Raw genomic sequence first — 24,867 nt, 5'->3', positions numbered from 1 at the left:
GAAATATATCAGTCTGTGTGGAATGAATGTATACATTATACAAGTTTCACTTCTTGAATGGAATTAGTGATATAAATAAACTTTTTGAAGATATTCTAATTATATGACCAGCACCTGTAGAGTTCACTTCAATGAAATCAACAGATAAGCACTGCATTTTATTAATTCTCAGCTAATTTCAAGATCAAAGACCTTAACAGGAGAATTAGCTCCATCAGCACTGGAAAGATAAGTCAGTCTTATTACTTTTGATAAATGGGGTTCCCACACCTTGGTTAACCTCAACTTCAAGGATCTTTCAAGGAATTTCCATTTCCAATATCCTCAAATTCAAGGACTTTATGTGCACAATGTGACACATTTCAAGTGAGAGCAAGGCTACATCGTGTTACCTTGTAATATACATTGTTATAGTTTTCATGTGTCAAACACAACTATGCATTTATTTTTGACTTGGTAGCTCTTTCTCTAAAGTGAAGGCAACATTTTGTGCGATGCTCTGCATGGGTACCTACAAGCTGCAAAAGAGTTCTATCAGGGGAGTCTCTCTAAAGTCTGGAACCGAGGGCCATTTTTTGCATGTATTTTTGACCATACGACAGAGATCTGATATTCTATTTGTTGCAAATGCATGTAACTAACGTAAATCAAGCAAGCTAGTATGCAGAGGTCACAGAGTGTTGGTAAAATAACACATTAGTGGACAGGAGGAAATAATATGGATTTTTCTCCAGAAAACTTCTTGCACTAAATAAATTCAAGTACTTTCAAGGACCTATATCTACATTTGTTCATTTTCAAAAACTTTCCAGGGCCTTGCCATTTTTTGTTTTTCAGATTCAAAAACTTTCAAGGATTTCAAGGACCTGTGGGAACCCTGAATAAGGATTATTGTGTGCTGAGCACTTGCAACTTACTTTGTGTCAGTTTGCATTTACACTTGTCCAGTTTTGTCTGGAATGCGGCCCAGACCACATCCTGAAATAAATGTTAAACTTATACAGGTTTTTATACCTTTTATTAGGAAAGACTATAGAGACATGATGGAAAAACATGGAGAGAGGGGAGCGGAATTAGCAAAAGACCTCAAGACGGGATTCGAACTTGGTTCACTGTTAAAAAAAAATTCTAAAAACCCGCTAAAATAAAAATGTATATAGTACATAGTAAACTACCATTATATTATTAAGTTTATTTATATTGTTACAACAGAATTACTAGAGGTTCATATCAGCTTAGAAGGGTTTTGAATATTGTTTTGGACAAAATGGGGCCTTGAAATCTAAGAGTCTCAGTGTTGGAGCCCTATGGTGCCATGGCTCTAATACAATATTACATGCTCTACCCAATACCTTTGACCTCTTCTCACCTTCATTCTTTGGCTCTGCTGGGCAGCTATAGCTGTAGACAGCAACTGGTGACAGAGGAACCAGGTTTTCATCATGATGCCAACCGACTGCCATTTTGCCCATTCCATAATACGGTTCTTCCTTCAGCTGGGTCATGGCTGTAGGGTCCATGTAGTTGATGAGAGTAATGTTAAACTTAACCAGGCTGGCCACCTCAGGTGGCAGAGCGGACGAAGGAGGTGAGGAATGAGAGCAGCCCTGACCGCTGTCTTCTTCCTCTTCCTCCTCCTTCTCTTTCTCCTGCTTCTCCTCAACTAACCTGTCCTTAACAGTCTCTTCACACATCCCCTCCCCTGGTGTCTCTTCACTGTTTTCGGTGTCACTACGGGAACGCTTGACGCCTCTTGCATTTGTCTGCAGCTTTACATCCGAGCAAAAGAACTGATTTAGTTCCCACAATGCTTTGCAAGCGTCCCTCAGGTCAGAGTCACAGCAAGGTTTTTCTTTCTCATCTTTCCGGCCTTCTTCTCCCTCACAGTGCCAGGGGATGGTGAACAGACGGGTGTCCAGATAACGGTACGTGTAGCCCGGCTGACCCACGAGAGCACGCGAAACGGCTGTGAAGACATCCCGGTCTCGGACTCGGACAAGATCTCGGAGGAGACATCCACGCCGCTGAAGAGTTTTCAAAGCAGACTGCACCTTCTCATGGAGACCATCTGGCAGGGCACTAGACTGTCGTAAAGCCAGTCCTGCATAACTGGAATCCCACTGTCGGATTACACAAAAATTGAGCACAGATTACACACAGTCGCAAGCAAACATAAAATGTAATTAGTAAAAACAATACAAAAACACAGTTTGTGAGCGATCTGACCTAATGTAATTGATTATGATGTTAATTGGAGTCTCAGGACTTTCTGATCACGAATTTTTAATTAAACTTCCTCTCATTCGTTTGAAAAAAAAAAATATTGTGATAATTTTTTAGCCTTATCGGCCAGCCCTAATAATCATAATAATGTTAAACTTCAGATCGACTTGCTAATGAACTGACTTCGCCAAAATTATTTAACTTTCAGATTTTAACAATTTCCATGACTTTTACAATCTTAGAAAACACTTATTATGATTTTTCTATCTGTTTTCTATAGGGCTGCCCCCTGACAGTTGACTACGTGACATGAGGCCTGGTTGACCAAAATTTTATTAGTCGCAGAAAAAAAAAAATCCACAGGAATTGGCAAAGTCACGCAGATAGTAAACGGCTGGTCTATATGGTAATAAAATACATCGGGCAGGACATCCATTTTTCTTTAACCTCAAATATGGCTTTTTATGTGAAATACTGTATGTAAGTAGTAGCAACTTTACATGGCCGCTCAATCTAATGTTAACGTAGAAAAATGTACGCTGTTTAAGTGTCTGTGTGGAGTGTGGCAGCTGAATAGTAGCACGCTTACTGCACTTAAAATACTCCGTCATTTTGGTCATACAGATAAGAGTAATACATCTTTCAAATATGTAAAGACTCTACGTTTATGTGTGCACTTACAATAACAACAAAGCATTGCACTTAAAATAATGAAAGCAAACAGGACCATCTTCATCTGCCATCTCGGTCTCTGTGAACTTGAGCGTGTTAAGAAAAAAAAAACGAAACTGTGTGAATGCTTGCCTTACAGACATGAAAAATGTATATATGGAGAGCAAATATCTACTTTCAAATAAACCAATTTAAATGGATAAACAAATATTCTCAGATTATGTAATCCATATGAAACATGCATATAGGTGCATCACTATTGCAGAGATGACGAGTCGTCGACTTCATCTCTCAAGCCGAAAACAAAGAAAGTCATAGTTTATCAGTAAATTATTGCAATGTTAATGCCCTTACTGTTTTTCCGTGACACGTTCATAATCATTACTTCTTCCAGTGTGCTGTGCAAGCTTTATGCTTGCACTTGAGAGTATATTAGGCTATGCAGGCAATTAAAGGCTCATTATTATGATTTATATGGTTTATTAATAAACGTGCAAGTGTAACGGAGGCCAGCTAGTAGGTGCTATGCAGGTAAACCTCACTCCCCGATCTCAGGAGACGCAATAGCGACAGACGCTAGAGGTTGCAGCCTTTAGCCTCCTTGTTAGTGCATCCGCCTCCCATGCCAGAGACCCGGGTTCGAGACCCACTCGGAGCGGGTGCGGTGAGACCCGGGTGTGAGGGGTTACATTGGTGCCGTGACCCAGACGGGAGTGAGGTTTAGGGGGGTGAGTGAAACGGACGCCAGCTAGTAGGTGCTGTGCAGGTAAACCTCACTCCCCGATCTCAGGAGACGCACTAGCGACAGACGCTAGAGGTTGCAGCCTTTAGCCTCCTTGTTAGTGCATCCGCCTCCCGTGCCGGACACCCGCTCGGAGCGGGTGCGGTGAGACCCGGGTGTGAGGGGTTACATTGGTGCCGTGACCTGGACGGGAGTGAGGTTTAGGGGGGTGAGTGAAACGGAGGCCAGCTAGTAGGTGCTGTGCAGATAAACCTCACTCCCCGATCTCAAGAGACGCACTAGCGACAGACGCTAGAGCTTGCAGCCTTTCAGCCTCCTTGTTAGTACGTCCGCCTCCCATGCCGGAGACCCGCTCGGAGCGGGTGCGGTAGGACCCGGGTGTGAGGGGTTACACAACTAATAGTCGACTAATGCTTATAATAAACGTCTACTAGTCGACCAGAAAAATCTTTAGTCAAGGACAGCCCTGTTTTTCTATGACTGTGGAAACCTATGGAAATCTTTACAATATACACAACTGTTCTAAAAATTTCATATTTTATTTCCAGTAGATGCTATTTACAATAAGTGCAAATAGCAATGGATTCTATTTACACTAAGCAAAAATATCAGTATTTTTTAGCAATAGATGCTATTTACAATAAGTGCAAATAGTGATGGATTGTACTTAAACTAAGTGAAAATTATTTTCTGCTATTTATAATACGTGTTGCAAATATTTGCAAATACCTGCAACTCAGTATTGTATTACATTATAAAACTGTCTGCAATAATAAGGTACTGAGAGTAAATTAGAATTTTTATTACAATTATTAAATGGATGCTAACTTATTGGGACAAAAAAAAGTGCTCTCTACACTTACCCCTAACCTTACCTAATACTTAAGATTTTCAACTTTTCGATGATTTCCATATGCCTTTCCAATGTGATATGAGAAAAGGGAGAACAACAAGTTTGGCAAAAGGCGGATTCGAACTAAAGTTGATCGTGTCAAAACGCTTACACTAAGCCAGTGGTTCCCAAACTTTTTCTGCCGGGCCCCCCTATTTGCAGAATAACAAATATTCAAATACTGATCAGAGCGTCACACATTGAGCAGTGCGCGCTGAATACTGCCGGGCGGCGCGGCAGATAATTTCGACCGTTTATCTCTTTCGAATCTCTATAAAAATCGTCTGACTGTAAACTAGCCTTGCCGCACCCCCCTTATCATAACTCTGTGCACCCCAGTTTGGGAACCACTGCATTAAGCACTAGATAGACAGACAAACAGATAGACAGACACATTTTAAAACAATCTTACTGACCCCAGCCTTTTGCACGGTACATATAGATCGAAAATTATGAAGCACTGTAGAAATGAATTTCTAACCAGTTCCTGAAATCCTGGGTCTGCAGGAGAAAGGTAGGGAATCCTCTGCTCTCCCAGTTCCTGTATAAGCCTCCGCCTCTGTAGAGATGACAAAAAAACACAATTACAGTACAAATAAAGGATTTTTTTTATTATTATTCTTTGAAAATCATTGTATATTCAATGTTTTCTCAGGTCCACACTGGGCTTTATTATCTTTCTATTCACATACTCTGCAAAATTAAAAAGCTCCAAAAGAGGAAAAGTTCACGCACTTTGACAAGTACCTCGTCCCAGTCAGAGCACATTTCCCAGAACCCTCTGCTGCCATCCCATAATGCTCCTGTTCATGGGCATCTCAGGTTTTTACAGCTCTAGAAGGCAGCAGAGGGTCTTCTCAAAGCCACATAAACTACGGCCTTCTATGCGTCGCTCGTCTGGTAAAACTCAACCTGCTATGCCCATCAAAGAGCGTTTCATTGGGCTGCATTCCATTCTGACCTGTAAATCCAACAGCAACCGGCGTAAAACTCCGATACCCAAATAAATTTCACAAGTGCACCCAGTCCGACATACACGTCCTCTATTTCTTCACCGCAGGTGCAAGAGAGACCATTTTCTTTCACCCCGCTCAGGTGGGACGGTGGGGGGTGTTACATCAGTGACCCCGATCCGGCCTCCGCCCCGATACCCCCATCATGCAGTGCCGCAGAATGGCCACGCTGTTCCCTTAAGAACGTAGACGCACAGCAGAGACGTTAACGGAGAAAGAGGGCCATATATATGCCCTATATTCTCTGACATTTACGGAGACCGAGTTTCACATTTCAACCATGTTAATAATGGCAGTGTTTTCACATGGGAAGGGCTTTTTGTGAGTGCGCCGGGCGGCTAGACTTCGCCCAAATGGGTCTTGACTTTTAGAGTAAAATAAAATGTCCTGTTAATAACATTAAAGTAAAGGCATTAAAAAGGTTACGTCCTGATTTGAGAAAGGACACGGGTGCACGTGCGAGAGTGTGCGGATGTGTTAAGGAGTGGAAATAGGGCTGTATAACCGTTAAAGTTACTGCAAGGTTTTGCAATAACGGCACAAGGAGGCTCTTGAGAAAAAGATGCTCTGAAGGGTTCGGTTCAGACCCGGTCTGGACTCAATTCTTCTGGTTATTTCCATTAAACCAAAACAATAAAAAGAAAAAGGACAAGCAGGCTGTCAAACAGAAATCTACAAAACAAAATAACATGCACTATTCATGGACAGTCTTGACTTAAAGGCCTGAGAGAGAGACCAAAAGAAGGAAGAATAAGGCGGAGGAAAAGGGCGAGAATGAGACAAAGTGGATGCGTAGAAAGAAGAGAGAGAGATAAACTGACAACTTGACACACACTCATTGTTGGTGTCAAAATTTATCTCTTGACAGAAGCGATGGGTATTTAAAAAAAGGCCAGTGGATTTGTGCGTTTGTGTGCATTTTTTTTCTGCCGGTGGCAATGCTTGGCTGCTCTGATGTGCAAACACAATCCCATGCACACACACACAGCTGGTCTGGACAGCACAGTTACTAGGCTAGTCTTGAGGAGCAGTGGCCTGTCACGCAGATGTCAAATACATCAAGCCGTTCACAAATTCCAAAGAAAAACGAGACAGACCCATTCTACTCCACAGATGAGCCTAAGTGAGCGCTCTTTTTCTCTCTCATACAACATACACACACGTAAATAAATAATAAAAAGGGTTGCATTTAAACACACAAACAATCACTCAAACCAAACTAACAGCTCTCTTCTTAGATAACAGATGCCAGTTAGTCAAAGATAAACAATGTATATTTTTGACTTTCAGTTCTAAGCACTGGAAGTGTCCCATGTTGTACAAACAAAATATGAGTTTTTGCGTACCCGTGGCTGGATAAACATAAAGAGGCAAAACAGTTACCTTTAAATGTCTAATTATATTAATTTAATTAATTTTTTTTCTTTTTAATTTGAAATCATTCTCAAAATGAAGGGACAAAAATGGAAAAAGCTGGATTGAGTTAAAACAGTAAACTGATGAACATAAAAAAAAGTTTAAAAACATATGGTGCAGCCAGTGAAAACTGGCAGATCAAGTACAAATCTGAGCAACTGAAAAAAACTGAGAAAAAAAATTCTTTAGACAGATGGAATATTTTCACTATTCAAAATAACTGTTTTCTATTTGAATATATTTTAAACTGTAATTTATTCCTGCGATCAAAGCTACATTTTTAGCATCATTGCTCCAGCCTTCAGTGTCACATGATCCTTCAGAAATCATTCTAATATACTGATTTTCTGTTCATTTTTTATTACAATTATCAAAAAACAGTATTTTTTTTTTAAAATAGAAAGATCCAAATATCAGTATTTATCTGAAGTAAAAAGCTTTTGTAACCATATAGACTATACAAATCTATCTATCTATCTATCTATCTATCTATCTATCTATCTATCTATCTATCTATCTATCGAGAGAGAGAGAGAGAGAGAGAGAGAGAAGGAAATTTAATTAAATTGATCAAAAGTTACAAAAGATTTCCATTTCAGATAAATGCTGTTCTTCTGAACTTTCTATTCAATCAAAGAAACCTGAAAAAAAAATTCTACTCAGCCATTTTCAACATAATAATAATAATAATAATAATAATAATAATAATAATAATAATAATAATAATAAAATGTTTTTTTAGCAACAAATCATAATATTAGAATGCTTTCAAGGATCGTGTGACTGCAGTAATGATGCTTTGAAATCACAGGAATAAATTACATTTAAAATTCAAATAGAAAACAGCTATTTTAAATAGCAAAAATGTGTCAAATAGCAAAAATGTGTCAATTTTACAGTTTTTGCTGTACTTTGGATCAAATAAATGCAGGCTTGATGAGCAGAAGAAACTTCTTGAAAAACATTACAAATCTTAGTGTTCAAAAACTTTTGACTGGTAGTGTACATATATATTTTTTATATAATTATACAAGTATATGACTTTATGGGATGTACTAAGTGTTTTACAGCACAAGGCCCAATACTTGCAACTTGCAAATAACAAAAAAAATTAAATAGGGGTTTTAAAAAGGAAACTGTTGTAAATAAAAGCAGTAAATTGTTATATAATTATAATTATTAATAATTTCCACTGTGCAGCCAGTGAAAACATTGGCAAAGCACGCACAAATCTGAGCAACTGACGGGCAAAAAATATATCCTTACAGTTTAACCCTGTAAGTGTTTGCCAACACATCTGAGAGTTTCAGTATGTGTACGTGTGTCTGGAGGTATTGAGATCCATGTGTGTAATAGAGCCAGTGTTTGGCGAGTACACGGTTGGAGCTTGTGTGTCACTAGTTACTGAGCTCTTTTCCCCTGCTGAATCAAGCACTCATCAAACACAAACACGGCGGCGGACACACACATCAAACACACTTCCTCCACGTCTCCTATTTGTCAGAGAGTTGCGGAATGTGTTCTGTGGGTGACGGCGGTACAGGCGGACAGAAGCAGGAGGAAGAGCAGGGGATGTCCTTCTTGAAGAGAAGGGAATGAGAAAACGGACACACCTGAGCAAACAGAGCCGTTTACCTCATGCTGAAGGCTTGTGTGTGACTGCATCGAACCTGCCTGTGAGAACACACCACATAGGTGCCATGACACACGCCCGTGGACCCGGCTCAAACACACTCACGACCGTGCTAAAGGGGAAATGTAGTCAGAGTGTCAGCATCTCCAAGTAACAGGAAAGAGTTTCCATCATGTTAAAAAGATGTGAACACCGCAGAGGAGGTTTAGCTGACAGCCAGATGATCCATGCGGCAAACTCACGGTTAGCTCATCTCAAACAGGACGGTCCTATGGAAACAGACACTACAGTACATTACTGACCATTCAGATCTGGCCGACTAGAGTGAGGCTCAGTGAAAAGTCTAAGGAACTCTGAAACTGAAAAGGATGAGGAACGGCGAGTTCACTTGGTCCTGAGCCTTCACCGCAGAAGCTCTGGATCTGATACGGAAATTTTCCAGAACACCACCACAACTCCCATAGAGTGCTGAAGGAATGAGTCTGAAAACCTGGAAACTAGTTACCATTTCTGAACTTCCCTTTCCATTGTCCTGAAGTCAATGGGTTTTCTAAATGGGTTCTTGGTTGAATGCCTGAAATAAGGTCTGTTGTTAACACAAGCTCAAGATATTTTTACAACATTAAATACATTAGTAATACCCCCGGGATTTTTAAAGCTTTTACATGTATTAATGGTGCAGTATGTAATACTGACAGCTAGCGGCTAAAATAGATACAGCAGTCTAAATTCAAAATAATGTTTCGGCCCCTCCTCCTCAGACGGGACACTCCGGTGAGTTGTCAGATTGAGAAAACGCAATGGGAATGAGTGCAATTGACTTTTTGCAAACAGTCTGATCGACAGGCAATCTGACCAATCATAACGCAAAATCCGCCATTTTGTTCGACAAACAAACCAGACAGAACAGTGGATTAACTTTGGTGGACTTAAAACTTGAAAAATTGTGTGTATTGATGTCTTTTCTGCGGCCGAAATAAAATACATTCTGATGTTCATTTATGTTTATTTTGTGCTTTAAGTAAATATGAAAAGACAATTGGTTCACGTGTCGATTAATCTAATAAGGCAATTCAGTATCAATTGGCAGAAGAAGGTGACAAGCCTTTGGTTTAACCTTGTTTAAAATCTCCTCTGGTCTTAGGACTTTTTGATTCTAGATGGATGCCGAGGTTTTTTAGGTTGGGTAGAATCTGCGATCTCTAATCCAGTTCATTTGCTGGCTTCTATGGATGTTATATGTAATATTCACTCTCTGGCAACCCAGGCTGTCAACACACTATTGGTTAAACTGGCAGTAGGCGGAATCAGACAAACTAAAACAAAAACATTCTGACACCGAATGCACATTTTCAAAGCAGAATAACTGGCTTTAGTGTTGATTTTCGAAGAAGCATGTGAACTTAGCATAATTCTCAAATATCTGCGAAAGTATTATGGTGTTTTTATGTCTTGGTGGCTTAAAGGGTCCTCAGAGGTTTTCAATGACAGTAAACGTCATCACGCAAAGCAGGTCTGCAGGTCTCACTAGTCTGCTTTCTCAGCATTGTGTTTATACTCACTGTTGCAAACTACTTTCTAACTTTCCAACTTGATTAAAGTAAAATAAAAAAAAATAAACTGGTTTTGGAAGCGTTGTGGTGGTGATGCTGAAGTTGTGCGACCACGGTGTAGTTAATTTACCTATAGCCTAACTTAAAGGAGTAGTTCACTTTCAGAACAAAAATTTACAGATAATGTACTCACCCCCTTGTCATCCAAGATGTTCATGTCTTTCTTTCTTCAGTCGTAAAGAAATTATGTTTTTTGAAGAAAACATTTCAGGATTTCTCTCCATATAGTGGACTTCTATGGAGCCCCCGAGTTTGAACTTCCAAAATGCAGTTTAAACGCAGCTTCAAAGGGCTCTAAATGATCCCAGCCGAGGAAGAAGGGTCTTATCTAGCGAAATGATCGGTTAATTTTTAAAAACATTTACAACTTTAATATACTTTTTAATCTCAAACGCTCGTCTTGCCTAGCTCTGTGTGAACTCTGTGTATTCCAGTTCATCACAGTTAGGGTATGTTGAAAAATGACCATCTCACTTTCTCCTCCAACTTCAAAATCGTCCTACATCGCTGCAGAAGAAGTACCAACCCAGTGTTTACAAAGTAAACATTCAAATAAGATTAAACACCCTTTCCAAAAGAAGGTAAAACACCGATTTAGGATGATTTTGAAGTTGGAGGAGAAAATGAGATGGGAGTTTTTCGACATACCCTAACTGTATTGAACCGGAATACACAGAGTACACACAGAGCTAGACAAGACGAGCAAGGTTAAAAAGTATATAAATTGTAATTTAAAAAATAAATAAATAACCGATCGTTTTGCTAGATAAGACCCTTCTTTCCTCGGCTGTGATCGTTTAGAGCCCTTTCAAGATGCATTTTGGAAGTTCAAACTCGGGGGCACCATAGTCCATTATATGAAGAGAAATGCTAAAATGTTTTCCTCAAAAAACATAATGTCCTTACGACTGAAAAAAGAAAGACATGAACATCTTGGATGACAAGGGGGTGAGTACATTATCTGTAAATTTTTGTTCTGAAAGTGAACTACTCCTTTAAGCTTGTTACTTCAGTCAATTGTATTTATGATTCAAAATGTAAAATATTTGTTTATTTGAATTTGAAAATTGGAATATGCCAGGGTGCTACTATGAGGTTTCTATGGTGTTAGGGGTTGTTAAAGGGATAGTTCACCCAAAAATACTAATTCTGTCAATAACTACTCAGCCTCATGTCGTTTCAAACCCGCAAGACCTTTGTTCATCTTCAGAACAGAAATTAAGATTCAAGAACTTTATAAAATCCAAGAGCTTTCTGACCCTTCTAGACAGCAATGCAACTGACACATTCAAGGCCCAGAAAGGTAGCAAGGACATTGTTAAAATAGACTATTTTGCACCATGTAGTTCTAAGAACTTAGTTCTAGAAACTAGCCAGAACCAATTTCTCCCTCAGGCCGTTTTCCTGGTTGAATTCGCACCGCCAGCAGGAACTCTAAAGCTGCCGACAGCGACATCTTTATTTGCAGCATTTACAAACAACCAGTGAATGAAGGGCCATGATCTGAGCTGTTTTTGTTGTGTGTCATGGGTTAACAAATACTACTTTTGTTACTGTTAATATGAAAACTGACAGTAAACAAAGATATTTACCATAAATCACACCGTAGCTTCATCAAAATATGGTTGAACCACTGATGTCACATGGACTATTTTAACAACGTCCTTAGTACTTTTCTGGGCCTTGAATGTGGTAGTTACGTTGTTGTCTATGCAGGGTCAGAAAGCTCTCGGACTTCATCAAAAATATTTTAATTAGTGTTCTGAAGATTGATTCTTACAATTTTTGCCAGATCAATATTACATTTTTTTTTTTCTGAAGCACACAATTACTAAAAATGCTTCTAAAAGAAGGCTTTGTTTTATAGTACTCCCAACTTTCCACTAATTTCTGGTGACATTTTACAGCAATTTCATCCAAAAAAGTACAGCTAAGTCAGAAACTGTCATATAGAGTTTAAAACGACTAATGTGCCAACTAAGACACAGATCATCTATTAGCTTTAAACACCATACACATATTACACCTGCTTAAAACACACACCCAAGCAACTCTTACACACTCTCACACATCAGAAGCTTTAATGTCACACGACACTCTCCGCATGCCTTTTCCACTTACTCTCATTCACTCTCTCTGGTAAGGTCTTTAGCAGGTGTAAGCCTGTGACTGAAGCCCAGGTTCTCAAATCAATCATTTGAAAGTATTTAAACATGCACACAGGAGAGCTGCTCCAATGCCTGCCTGCCTGACGCACAACACACAGCCCTGGGCTTAAGTGCTTTTCAGGGTGTGTGTGTCAACATCTATTTCACACTCATCCTCATCTAAAAGCAGAAAAAGATGTTTTTGTGACTGCTGCCAGGACAAGAGAAAAAGGAGAGAAGAAAGGTGAAAGGTCAGATGCACTGAAGGAGTTACACTCACACAAGCAGAAAAGCACACAGGCGCTGGGTCAGACTATGGAACACTAGTCACCATGTTAGGTAGCAAACATCAATATTGAGATTATGTTGATGGAAAAGACGGTTTAGCATTAACCTGCAGATTAGACTACACAAGTCTGTTTCACAACGTTTGTACTGATCAAAGTGAAAGGATGACACATACAGTACACTTCTGGGCCTTGAACGTAGTAGTTGCGTTGTTGTCTATGCAGGGTCAGAAATCACTTGGACTTCATCACAAATATTTTAATTAGTGTTCCGAACATGAACGAAGGATGGGTTTGTAACAACGTGAGGGTGAGTAATTAATGACAGAATTTTCACTTTTTGGTGAACTATCTCTTTAAGATATTTCAGAAGTACTCTGTACTTTAGTTACCCATCAACCCTCACTTCTGTGTCTCAATCTCAATCTTCTGTTCACCTGTCCAAACCTTCTGTTTCTCTGTCACTTTCTTTTCCTCCTCCTGCTCTTCTCTTTCACGCTCTTCCTCCTTGCATTCCTCCTACAAAATCAATATCCTGCTGTAAAGTGCAGTGAGCCCCTGGGAGGCGGCTGCTGTTGTGGAGGGCAGTGGAAGTGGGGCGTCCTCCAGGGCTCTCCAACGGACATGGAGTCAAGGACAGTGTCCGGCCTAGACCTGCTGCCCCTCTCTCTCTTTCCTCTGCAGGAAGGATCAATAAGCGGGTGAGGCGTTAAATTTCAGCTAGCGGGAGCGTCACGCTCGTTTGGCCCAGCTGAGTGATGGAGCATGCTTGCCCTGCTCTGAGCGTTTCAAGCTGAAAAGAACAGGAGCTGGGATCTTCCTACAATAAACAACTCAATAACATTTAGGCACACTGGTGTATGATGTTTTAAAAGCGTTCCTGTCAACCTGAGCTAAAGAATGTGAGGGACTGTGCTGTAGACTCGCATCTGAAAATCCCAGCGTGACACTCTGATTATTTCGTTCTCAGTGGTTCAAACAATAAATCAGATCATTTTACCACTGTTGTCAGCTGTTCCCTGGCACTGTGAATCAAGATGTGGGTATCGCTTGGGTATTCTACAGCACAAATAAAGCCATGAAATATGCGTTTAAACTGATTCATTAATTCATAGAGCTGGGTAAAATTGATTGTCCGGTTAATCTGCAGTATAGTTTAACTCGTGATCAAAATTAATATTTTGAGGAGAGTCTTTTAATCATTCTAAAAAAAAGACTAACAATCAATCTGATGAATTCTTCACTGAATCCATTAGAGGGGTTACTAAAAGAAAAAAAAAGAAAAAAAATTAACAATTGAATGAATAAACGAACAACTAAAATACTGAACAATGAACAACTGAATGAATAAACAAATTAACAAACTGAATGAACAAATGACTGACTAAATGAATCAACAATTGAATGAACAAACCAATGAATTTACGCACAACTGAATGAATGAATGAACAATTGAATGAATGGATGAATAAACAATTGAATGAATGAATAAACAACTGAATGAGTGAAAAAATAACTGAATTAATTACTAATTAATGACTAAATGAATGAACAACTGAATGAATGAAACGCACAACTGAATGGATGACTGAATAAACAACTGAATGAATGAATGAATAACTGAATAAAACAATGAATGACTGACTGACTGACTGACTGACTGACTGACTGACAAACAACTGAATGAATAACCGAATGAACAACTGAATGAATGAACACACAACTTAATGAATGAATGAACGCACAACTGAATGAATGAATAACTGAATAAATCAATGAATGAATGAACAATTGAATTATGGATGAATAATCAGCTGAATGAATGAATAACTAAATAAATCAATACATGAATGACTGACTGACTGAATGAATGAATGAATAACTGAATGAATGAACGCACAACTGAATGAATAAATGAATGAATGACTGAAGAATTGAATGAATTAATGAATGAATGAATGAACGAACGAACAATTGAATGAATGAACAAATGACTATGTATGAATGAACGAACGCACAACTGAATTAAAGAATGAATGAATAACTGAATAAATCAATGAATGAACGACTGAATGAATAAACAATTAAATGAATGAATGAACAAACAACTGAATGAATGAACGAATAATTGTATGAATGAACAAATGCACAACTAAACGAATGACCAAATGAACAACTGAATGAATAAATTGATGAATGAATGAATGAACAAATGACTAAATGAACAACTGAATGAATGAATGCACAACTGAATGAATGAATGAACAAACTGAATTAATAAATTAATAAATTAATAACTGAATAAATGAATAAATGAATGGATAAGCAACTGACTAAATGAACAACTGAATTAATGAACGAACAAACAAACAACTGAATTAATGAACAAATGAATGACTGAATGAACGAATGACTGAAAGAACAATTTAATGAATAAAGGAATGAATGGATGAACGAACAACTGACTAAATGAACTACTAAATTAATAATTGAACGAATGAACAAACAAACAAACTTAAGCTGGGTGTTGCAAAGAGTCTTAAAATGTTAAAAGAAGCCTCTTATGCTCAACAAGGCTACATGTATTTGATTGAAACTATAGTAAAAACATAATATTGTGAAATATTATTGCAAACTGAATTTTTAGCAGCCATTACTCCATTCTTTTGGGTCACATGATCCATCAGAAATCATTCTTAAATTATTTCATTTAGTGCTCAAGAAACATTTCTTATTATTATTCAAATTAAAAATCGCTTTTTTTTTATTTTTTATAAATTAAAAATAATGAAATTATTAGTTGAAATAGAAATCTTTTGTAAAGTTCTTTGTAGTTTTACACTTTTTTTCAAAATAATATTTCTGTAATTTAAAGGGGTTTCTTTTTTTTTTTTGAAGGCTCTCTGCATACTAGAGTGCGGATCGGGCCGCATTTTTCTGTCCGAGCCCGGCCCGCGTCCGACAGAGCAGTAACCGAGCCCGACCCGAACCCGACAGGCATTAAGATATTTATGTCCGAGCCCGATCCCAGCCCGACACAGTTAAAATCTTTTTTTTTTTCTCATACTAATGACACGTGCAGTTTTTTGTGTGGAAAGCCCGCTTTTATTAAGCAACTGTAGGAAGGCGTTCGGAAATGTCAACAGATGAGCGCATCAGTGCACACGGGGCAAAAAGCGCTGTTATAACACAGGCGCACTATCGCGCTGATGTAACCGAGCCCGACCCGAACCCGAGCATCCTTTCTAAATATCTGTCCGAACCCGGCCCGGCCCGTCGGGTTCCGTCGGGTACCGTCGGGCTCGGCTCGGGTATCCATCCTCTACTGCATACGTGTAAGAAAATGGTAATTTAAATATAAATTGTGAATCATAATTGAATCTAATCAGAAAAATACTTAACATGGTTTACATTTTACAATCAACAGTCTAGCCACTCTCTGCTCCTTCCCACCACCAGACCCATGATGTCCCCTCGCGTTTAGATGATTTCCAAACGGATATTGGGAGGACGACTTGTCTGAACAGCATTAGTCAAATCCAAGAGACATGGCAGGAGGAAGCTGCCTTTTTTAACTCGTCTGGAAAAAAATCGTGTTGCTTTATTTACTTCTCCTTCAGTCAGGGTGAACAAAGAGAATATTCTACCAGGGACTGAATAACTTAATCCTCTTTCCTCCCTCCGGCAGGAAGTCGGGCAGTGACAGACAGATTAACACAGATGATGTTTGCAAACCCACCCATTTGAAAATGTAATTGCTGGTGGCATATTGAACAGTCTGCTTAAGCACTTAAGTTCATATGAGACCAGTGAAACAGAAGTGACACTAACACGATCGTGTGTGTGTGTGTGTGTAGGAGAGAGCATGTGGGGTGTGTTTTGGGGAGGCTCGCTCACCAGCGAACTGGAACACTGTTACTGTCATGTGCCCAGTGTACTGTGCCACTAAGAATTAAAGCCAATCAGAAGGGTTAACAGGGCGGAGCGGGGCGGGTCATGCTCCTGAGCTCTTTACAGCATCACAGAGGCAAGAGAAGCCATCATAGAGCGGCCTCACCCTATAAAACACTACACTTTAACATCTGCTGAAAGAGGGGGAGGTAAAAACAGATACATTCATGATGTCCAGCTGCCACCTAGTGACAAACCCCTGGCCCTAAAGTGGGAGTATATCACAACAGGAACAGATGCAAAGGCCCATTTCAACTGATTTGAACTGTTTGATCATTCATTAGACTAATTTCTTTTTAATATATAATTTATTTTCAAATTCGTAGATCAGACTTCTCCAAATTCAAATTTACAAGCACACTGGAACACAAAACATTTTTCAAATCAGTAAAAAAATAATAAAGTGAAGTTGTGAGGAACTAAGTAACTAATTGTAAATAAACCTTTGGAAACCCATTTCCGCCACTGAAAAAAAAGGTAATTGCGTTTTATCTCTCAATATTGACTTTTTTTCTCAGAATTGAGATATAAACTCGTAACTGCTTGTTATAAAGTCAGAATTGGGTAATACAAACATGCAATTCTGAGAAATGAATTGGATACCCAATTTAGAATTGGGTAATACAAACATGCAATTCTGACTTTTTTTCTCAGAATTGAGTGATACAAACTCGCAACTGCACGTTATAAGGTAAAATAAACTAGCAATTCTAAAAAATAGTCACAAGTCACTTTTTTTCTCAAAATTGTGATATAAACTCGCAATTGCTTGTTATAAAGTCAGAACTGTGAGATATAAGCTCACAATTCTGAAAAAAAATTAAGTGATATAAACTCACAATTGCAAGTTATAAAGTCAGAGGTGCAAGACAAACTCTGATAAAAGAATTTAGAATTATGTGGTACAAACTCGCAATTCTGACTTTTTTTCTCAGAATTGTGAGACATAAACTTGCAACTGCAAGTTATAAGGTAAAATAAGCTTGTAATTCTAATAGTCACAATTCTGAGAAATAAAGTCAGAATTGCGAGATATAAACTCACAATTGTGATAAATTAAGTCAGAATTGTGTGATATAAACTCACAACTGCAAGTTAAGGTAAAATAAACTCGCAATTCTAAAAAAAAGTCACAATTCTGAGAAATAAAGTCAGAATTGCAAGATATAAACTCGCAATTCAGACTTTTTTTCTCAAAATTGCGATATAAACTCGCAATTGCTTGTTATTAAGTCAGAATTGTGAGATATAAGCTCGCAATTCTGAAAAAATTAAGTGATATGTGACCCTGGACCACAAAACCAGTCATAAGGTTAAATTTTACAAAACTGAGATGTATACATCATATGAAAGCTCAATAAATAAGCTTTCTATTGATATATGGTTTGTTAGGATAGGACAATATTTGTCCGAGATACATCTATTTGAAAATCTGGAATCTGAGGGTGCAAAAAAATCAAAATACTGAGAAAATCACCTTTAAAGTTCTCCAAATTAAGTCCTTAACAATGCATATTACTAATCAAAAATTACATTTTGATATATTTACAGTAGGAATTTTACAAAAAATCTTCATGGAACATGATCTTTACTTAATTTCCTAATGATTTTTGGCATAAAAGAAAAATCAATAATTTTGACCCATACAATGTATTTTTGGCTATTGCTACAAATATACCCCAGCGACTTAAGACTGGTTTTGTGGTCCAGGGTCACATATAAACTTGCAATTGCAAGTTATAGTCAGAATTGCAAGATATAAACTCGCAACTGCAAGTTATAAGTTAAAATAAACTTGCAATTCTAAAAAAAGTCACAATTCTGAGAAATAGTCAGAATAACGAGATTTAAACTCACAATTCTGACTTCTCAGAATTGAGATATAAACTCGCAATTGCTTGTTATTAAGTCAGAATTGTGAGATAAGCTCGCAAATCTGAAAAAATTAAGTGATATAAACTTGCAATTGCAAGTAATAGTCAGAATTGTGAGATATAAACTCACAATTCTGATAAATGAATTTAGAATTGTGTGACACAAACTCGTAATTCTGAAAAATGAAGTCAGAATTGTGTGATATAAACTTGCAACTGCAAGTAATAAGGTAAAATAACGAACTTGCAATTCCGAGAAATACAGTCACAATTCTGATAAATGCATTACGTGATACAAACTCGCAATTCTGACTTTTTTTCTCATAACTGAGATATAAACTCGCAATTGCTTGTTATAAAGTTAGAATTGTGAGACATAAATTTGCAATTCTGCAAAAATAAATTGATATAAACTCGCAATTGCAAGTTATAGTCAGAATTGCGAGATATACTCACAATTCTGATGAATGAATTTAGAATTGTGTGATACAAACTCGCAGTTCTTAGAAATGTCAGTCAGAATTGCGTGATATAAACTTGCAACTGTAAGTTATAAGGTGAAATAATAAACTCACAAATTAAATAGTCACAATTCTGACCTTTTCTTACTTCATTACATGCAGTTGCGAATTAAGTGAGAATTGTGAGATATAAACTTGCAATTCTGAGAACATATCAGTCTTTTTATCCCCTCTAAATTGGCCTTTAAAAAATTGCAATTGCGCAAAAGTTTATATCACAGTTCTGAGAAAAAAAGTCAGATTTGCGAGATATAAACTCACAATTGCAGGAAAATAAGTGAGAATTACGAGTTTTATCTTGCAATTTACACCTTATTACTCACAATTGCGAGTTTATATCAGGCAATTCTGAAATAAAAAGTCATAATAGTGAGATAAAAAGTTGCCATAACCTTTTTTTATTTTTTATTCAGTGGCAGAAATTGGCTTCCATACAAACCTCAACATACATGCATATCCCTTGGCCAACTGTGATAAAGTAAGCTAGCCAGTGCATCTACATGATTCACAGAACTCTATTTACACTTGTACTTAGCGCTGTCCACTTGTGAGTGGATCACGTAAACTGTATATTAAAACCAGGGCCTTAGTACTAGTCATGTTTTATCTGAAAACAATGCACACGGTCTGAGAGTCACTACAGAGATCGTACATATAAGTGCCCTATATGAGGGAGCAGAGGGATGAGGAAATGATGATGAGCGCAACAGCATCCCCTTTAGCCTTTCCCTCCAACCGTCTCCTGTGCTCCATGATGAAGATGGAAGTGAAGCTAAGAGTGCCGTCACCCTCCTCTTGTTAACACACACACGCACATACACACACAGACAGAGAGGGGATAAATCAAGGCTGTAGAGTTGGGATGAACCATATGTCAGCATGGGTCAGCCACACATTACACTCTCTTCAAAAACTATTCATCTTCAGTGTGTATTCAGCGGATAGAAATAATTACTCCTACTGACCCACGTAACACCACATGACCAGTGGTCAGCCCAGCTCAGGCGGAGGAGTCATGTGGGTAGAGAGGAGTGGGAGTGAATTATGGTCCTGTGGAGAGCAAAGGACATGCCACTCAAACACACACACATAATCAGCACGAATACTACACTATTACAGTACAGTGATGCCATCAGACGGTATAACCATGCTACTTTGACACTATAAAACTAAATTCCTGTATTCATAAAGCTTTGGTATGCACAAGATATCAGTTATCAGTCAATATTCCAGATTTTTTGCATTGATCATATTGGATATTTAAATAAATAGTTCACCCAAAAATGAAAATTCTGTAATTATTCACTCACCCTCATGTCGTTCCAAACCCGTAAGACCTTAGTCCATCTTCAGAACACAAATTAAGATATTTTTTATTAAATCCAAGAGGTTTCTGTCCCTGCACAGACAGCAAGGGTCCTACCACTGTCAAGGCACAGAAACGTAGTAAGGATGTCCATGTGTCCAACAGTCCATATGACATCAGTGGTTCAACCATATTTTTATAAAGCAATGAGAATAATTTGTGCTCAAAAAAAAAAAATACTTTATTCAATGATTTCTACTCTCCCAAGACAGTCTGTCGCCATTATTAAGAGTGCCACGGCACATGCGTGTGCATTCCTCTGCTCGTAAATGAGGAGGGTCAAAAAGCTCTCGGATTCAAAAATATCTTAATTTGTGTTCTGAAGATGAACAAAGGTCTTACGAAAGACATGAGGGTGAGTAATTAATTATATAATTTTTATTTTTTGGATGAACTATCCCTTCAATTGTGCATGTCCAATTTGTACATTTAGATTATGTTTGCTATCATCTAATGCTAATTTAAAGTATAGACCAAGCGGCAACCTTCCGCTCTCTCTATTGAAACCAATACGGAAGTGACTTCATCGACTGGCTCCAAAAGGGAGTCAATCCCATAGACTCCCCATGTTAAAATGCCCAACTTTGAAGCAGAAAAAAAGATGTTTACAGCCTGGTACAAAAAGTGGTTTTGGTCTACATAGTTAATTTTGCCCTTCATGTCAACTGTGAGGAGGGTGAATTTTTTAAAGTTATAATAAGCCTTAAAGTTCTGTATAATTAAGGGCGTGGTCACTTGAGTGACAGGTGGATTGCTGCTGCTGTCACTACTGTGACGCTAGGTGGGCGTGGTTTCAGCAACCAGCTCCACCCACATCCCGCCTCTTTGCCCATTTTCGATTATCCGGGAGTGACGCGCGATGACACAATTCCAAGATGGCGAAGGCTGTAAGCAATTGAAGATCTGGCAAACTATCCAACGTGTTTTTGCAGCGTTGAGCAATGTAGCCAATCACAGACATATCTGTTGTTTCCGAACAATTAGAAACACTTGTCAGAATTCACTCACTGCTGAAAGCGCCTGATCGGTTTTTATTAAGTGCCGTTTTGTGCGCTCGTGAATCATCTTATGAGTGTAGACACGATGTAAATAAAATATTAATTGTGTAGTTTAGAGAGCTTTATTAATTATAACGGAATTTTGTGAGATCTCTATGAACTTTTAGTGATAATAAGGGGAGCGTGCTTTGCACTTTCCAGGCTATAATCCATTTAGAATTTGTATGAAACTTTCGTTTTTCGGCACATGCAAGCTGATATGTTTTGGGAGTTACATTTGCATATTTACGCTGGGTTTATTCTCGAAATAACGGTGAAGCAATAGACGGGATAAAAATATATTTTCCCCTTCTCCCAAAACAACTTACTGTTTCAGCTATAAAATAGTTCAGTTTTGTATGTAATGGCAAAATGTTTATATTTAGTTTCGTTTTTTATTTAGCTAATTTAGAAAAACGCTTGGAGCATTTTTTATTCGTTAAATATATATATATATTTACCGAACAGCGCCCAGCGGAAGACTGATCATAGTCTGTTTGATCAGTTTGCCTTCTCAAATCATCAAGACTTGCCTAAAATGAAATCTATAGATATAAGTTCAAGTATAAAACAATGGTAGTTTAAACGTTACAGATAAATGTGCGCTATATGTGCATAGTTTGTGCAGAAAGTGGAAGCTAAAGCTTGCAGGACATCGAGGTACCAGCGCGATCACTTGCATTTTTTTCATTGGAAGCAATTTAAAATTATCTGTCATTTTTGCTCACAAAGTACGAGTAATACATCGAAAAAAACGTTACAGCATTTTTAAAAAATAAAGAAAACAAAAACTATGTGCTTTCTGCCATCTGGTTCTTGAACAGGAGTGCTTAACAAGATGAAGCGAAATGCATGCCTCACAGTAGGGCTGTGCAATATGGACAAAATAATCATATTGCGATTTTTTGAACGAATATTGCGATTGCGATTTTATTTGCGATTTTTTTTTTCTTTTTTTTTTTCTTTTTCAAACAAGCTACATACATACATTCTAAATGTATTCAGTGCACAAGAAGTGCATAAAACATTTCACCATGAAATAACATAGTATTAAGTTTAATAAACAAAACTGTAGTAAAATTGTCTTTAAAACAGACAACATAAAATAAATTAGCCATTTTACTTTTTTTCCCCGGTACTTTAGCCTACTTTGTGTAATAACGAAAACATTCATTTCCGTGGAAAAATAAGTCCAAAACTCTCTATTTTAACATTTTGAGGGCTCTACAATCTTTTGCTTTTTTTTTTTTTTTTTTTTTTTTTTAGAAATTGTTATGTGTTTTAATTTTTCTGATGATCAAAAAGCATAAACATTTATTTATTTTTAATCAAATGAAAAATAAACCCTTTTAATTTTTGGCAAACAAACAGAAATTTACTGTTAAAATCAATACATGGAAGAAAATTTATATTCAGTTTAAAACGTTAAAATAATAATTAAGTGGTTAATTTTGTTGTAATATTTATTTTTTTATCATATATATTGTTTTATGTAAATTATTTAAATAGGAATATATAAACACCTACATTATATTGTACAAAAGTAATACAAGACTAATATTATTCTGTTTCATGTTAAACCGTACTTTTATTTTGACAGGTTGCCGTGAAGTTTCTGTGTGGACAGTATGATATGATGCTAGTTTTCTCAAATGAAACGGTAAAAGTGAAACTCACAGCGGCAAATGCCAAAAATTAGCGGGAGCGTCACGTGTGCTTCAGTATGCGTGTAGTAAAGAAATAATACACGTCTCCACCATTCATACATACAGTAGCAAACGGAACATGCAGGATTCATATTAAAACGGTCTTTTTGCATTTCAGTTTTCACAGACACTAGTCCATATCGCGATTTGAATTAGGTGACAGACCAACTTTTGATCCAAAAATCGACGAATTCCGTGGCATTCCGCGCTATAGTAGATTAGGTTTTTATGAACGGAGTCCGCGATCTGTCCGTGTTTTTGCGGAGGAGACATTGTAATCACGCGACCATGAAGATACAGAAATGACATGCCTTAGTGTAAATAAGATAAATAACACAAGGCAATTTAGTATGTTTAATAAAAGAACTATTTATAGACCTGTTCTATAGGAAAGATAACCTTAAATGACTTCTATTGTGATCTGGCGCTATATCGAAAATAAAATGAACTTGACGTTCAAGGGGGGCGGGGGTGCCGTTGGGGGGATAGATAAAATCGCAGCCTTATGCGGTTTAGAAATCGCATGTGCTTAAATCGCGATTTTTTTGCGATTGCGATTAATTGCACAGCCCTACCTCACAGACATAATAAATACATTTATAGAAAGCTTTAAATTATTACTTAACGAAATAAAACAAATCAAAAGCACAAACTCTTTCATGTAATCCGTAAAGATGAATTTCTCTCTAAAGGCGCGTCCAAAAAGGAGATTGCGAGTCAGGATCTTTGCGACACTGACTCAGAATACACAAATTAATTAATAAATAATTCATTTATGTCCTTACTCTTTCCTCGACACATTCATTGTTATTTATTTTTTCCGGTGCTTGGGGCGAGTTGTAGCCTATTGTGTGCGCTTGAACGCGGATTCAGCTGCGCTAAAGCACACTAAACGGTGTCGGTCTCAAAAGTGAAAGCGAAAGTGAAGTTTCGTGTTGTTTCCACCAGCGCGACATTTTTTTTCTTCACCATAATTGATGGATGTCTAAATTATGAAAATAAGGAGAAGCCTAAAACAGGCCCGATGCCGGCCCGGGTCTGAACTATGACGTGAAAATTGGCCCGAAGCCGTAGCCCTGGGGTGTAAAAAAAAGTCAGGGCCCATCGGCCCGGGCTGAAGTGCAGCGCTTTAATTGACTGCTTTGATGTGCTGCAATACCGTAGGGCACTGTTTTAATGCTTACATCTGATTTTTTTTTTCTTGCCCCCCCTGACTCAAGAGTCAAATGTCATATATATATACACTGTAAACAAAATCTGTAGAAATTACAGTATTACTGGCAGCTGGTTGCCAGTAACTTACTGTAGATTTAAATTTATGCTATTTACTGGCAACAGTTTGTTCAAAGTTAATTGAACATTAAACATTAACAAGTCTTTATCTTTACAGAATAAAACTAAAATAACAGCCTCATGCAAAGCATTCTGGGAACCAAAATCTGAAGGAAAAAACAGAAAAAGGTTGATGAAGGTTTCTGGTTCCCAGAATGCTTTGCAGTAGGTTGTTATTTTATAGTTTTATTCTGTAAAGACAAAGACTTGTTAATGTTTAATCTTCATTTAACTTTGAACAAACTGTTGCCAGTAAATAACATAAATTAAAAATCTACAGTAAGTTACTGGCAACCAGCTGCAGAACTACAGCAAATTTTTTACAGTGTATATATATATATATATATATATATATATATATATATATATATATATATATATATATATATATATATATATATATATATATATATATAATATATATATATATATATATATATAT

General features: G+C 37.5%; 1 protein-coding gene across 1 annotated transcript in view; it reads right to left on the bottom strand.

Annotated features, from left to right (window-relative positions):
- The window catches only part of fto (FTO alpha-ketoglutarate dependent dioxygenase), a 226,293-nt gene that overhangs the window by 134,811 nt on the left and 66,615 nt on the right, over positions 1–24,867 (bottom strand). The window contains exons 2-3 of the mRNA XM_073836064.1: positions 5,011–5,088; positions 1,370–2,120 (exon numbers count right to left, since the gene is read on the bottom strand). Of these exons, the coding sequence (XP_073692165.1) occupies positions 1,370–2,120; positions 5,011–5,088 (829 nt within the window). The remainder of the gene's footprint in view (positions 1–1,369; positions 2,121–5,010; positions 5,089–24,867) is intronic.

Source organism: Garra rufa, chromosome 3 (assembly GCF_049309525.1).
Source record: "Garra rufa chromosome 3, GarRuf1.0, whole genome shotgun sequence".
In the NCBI taxonomy this organism is placed as follows: domain Eukaryota; kingdom Metazoa; phylum Chordata; class Actinopteri; order Cypriniformes; family Cyprinidae; genus Garra; species Garra rufa.
Note: the sequence above shows the minus strand (reverse complement) of the source record. Positions and strands in the feature narration are given on the sequence as shown.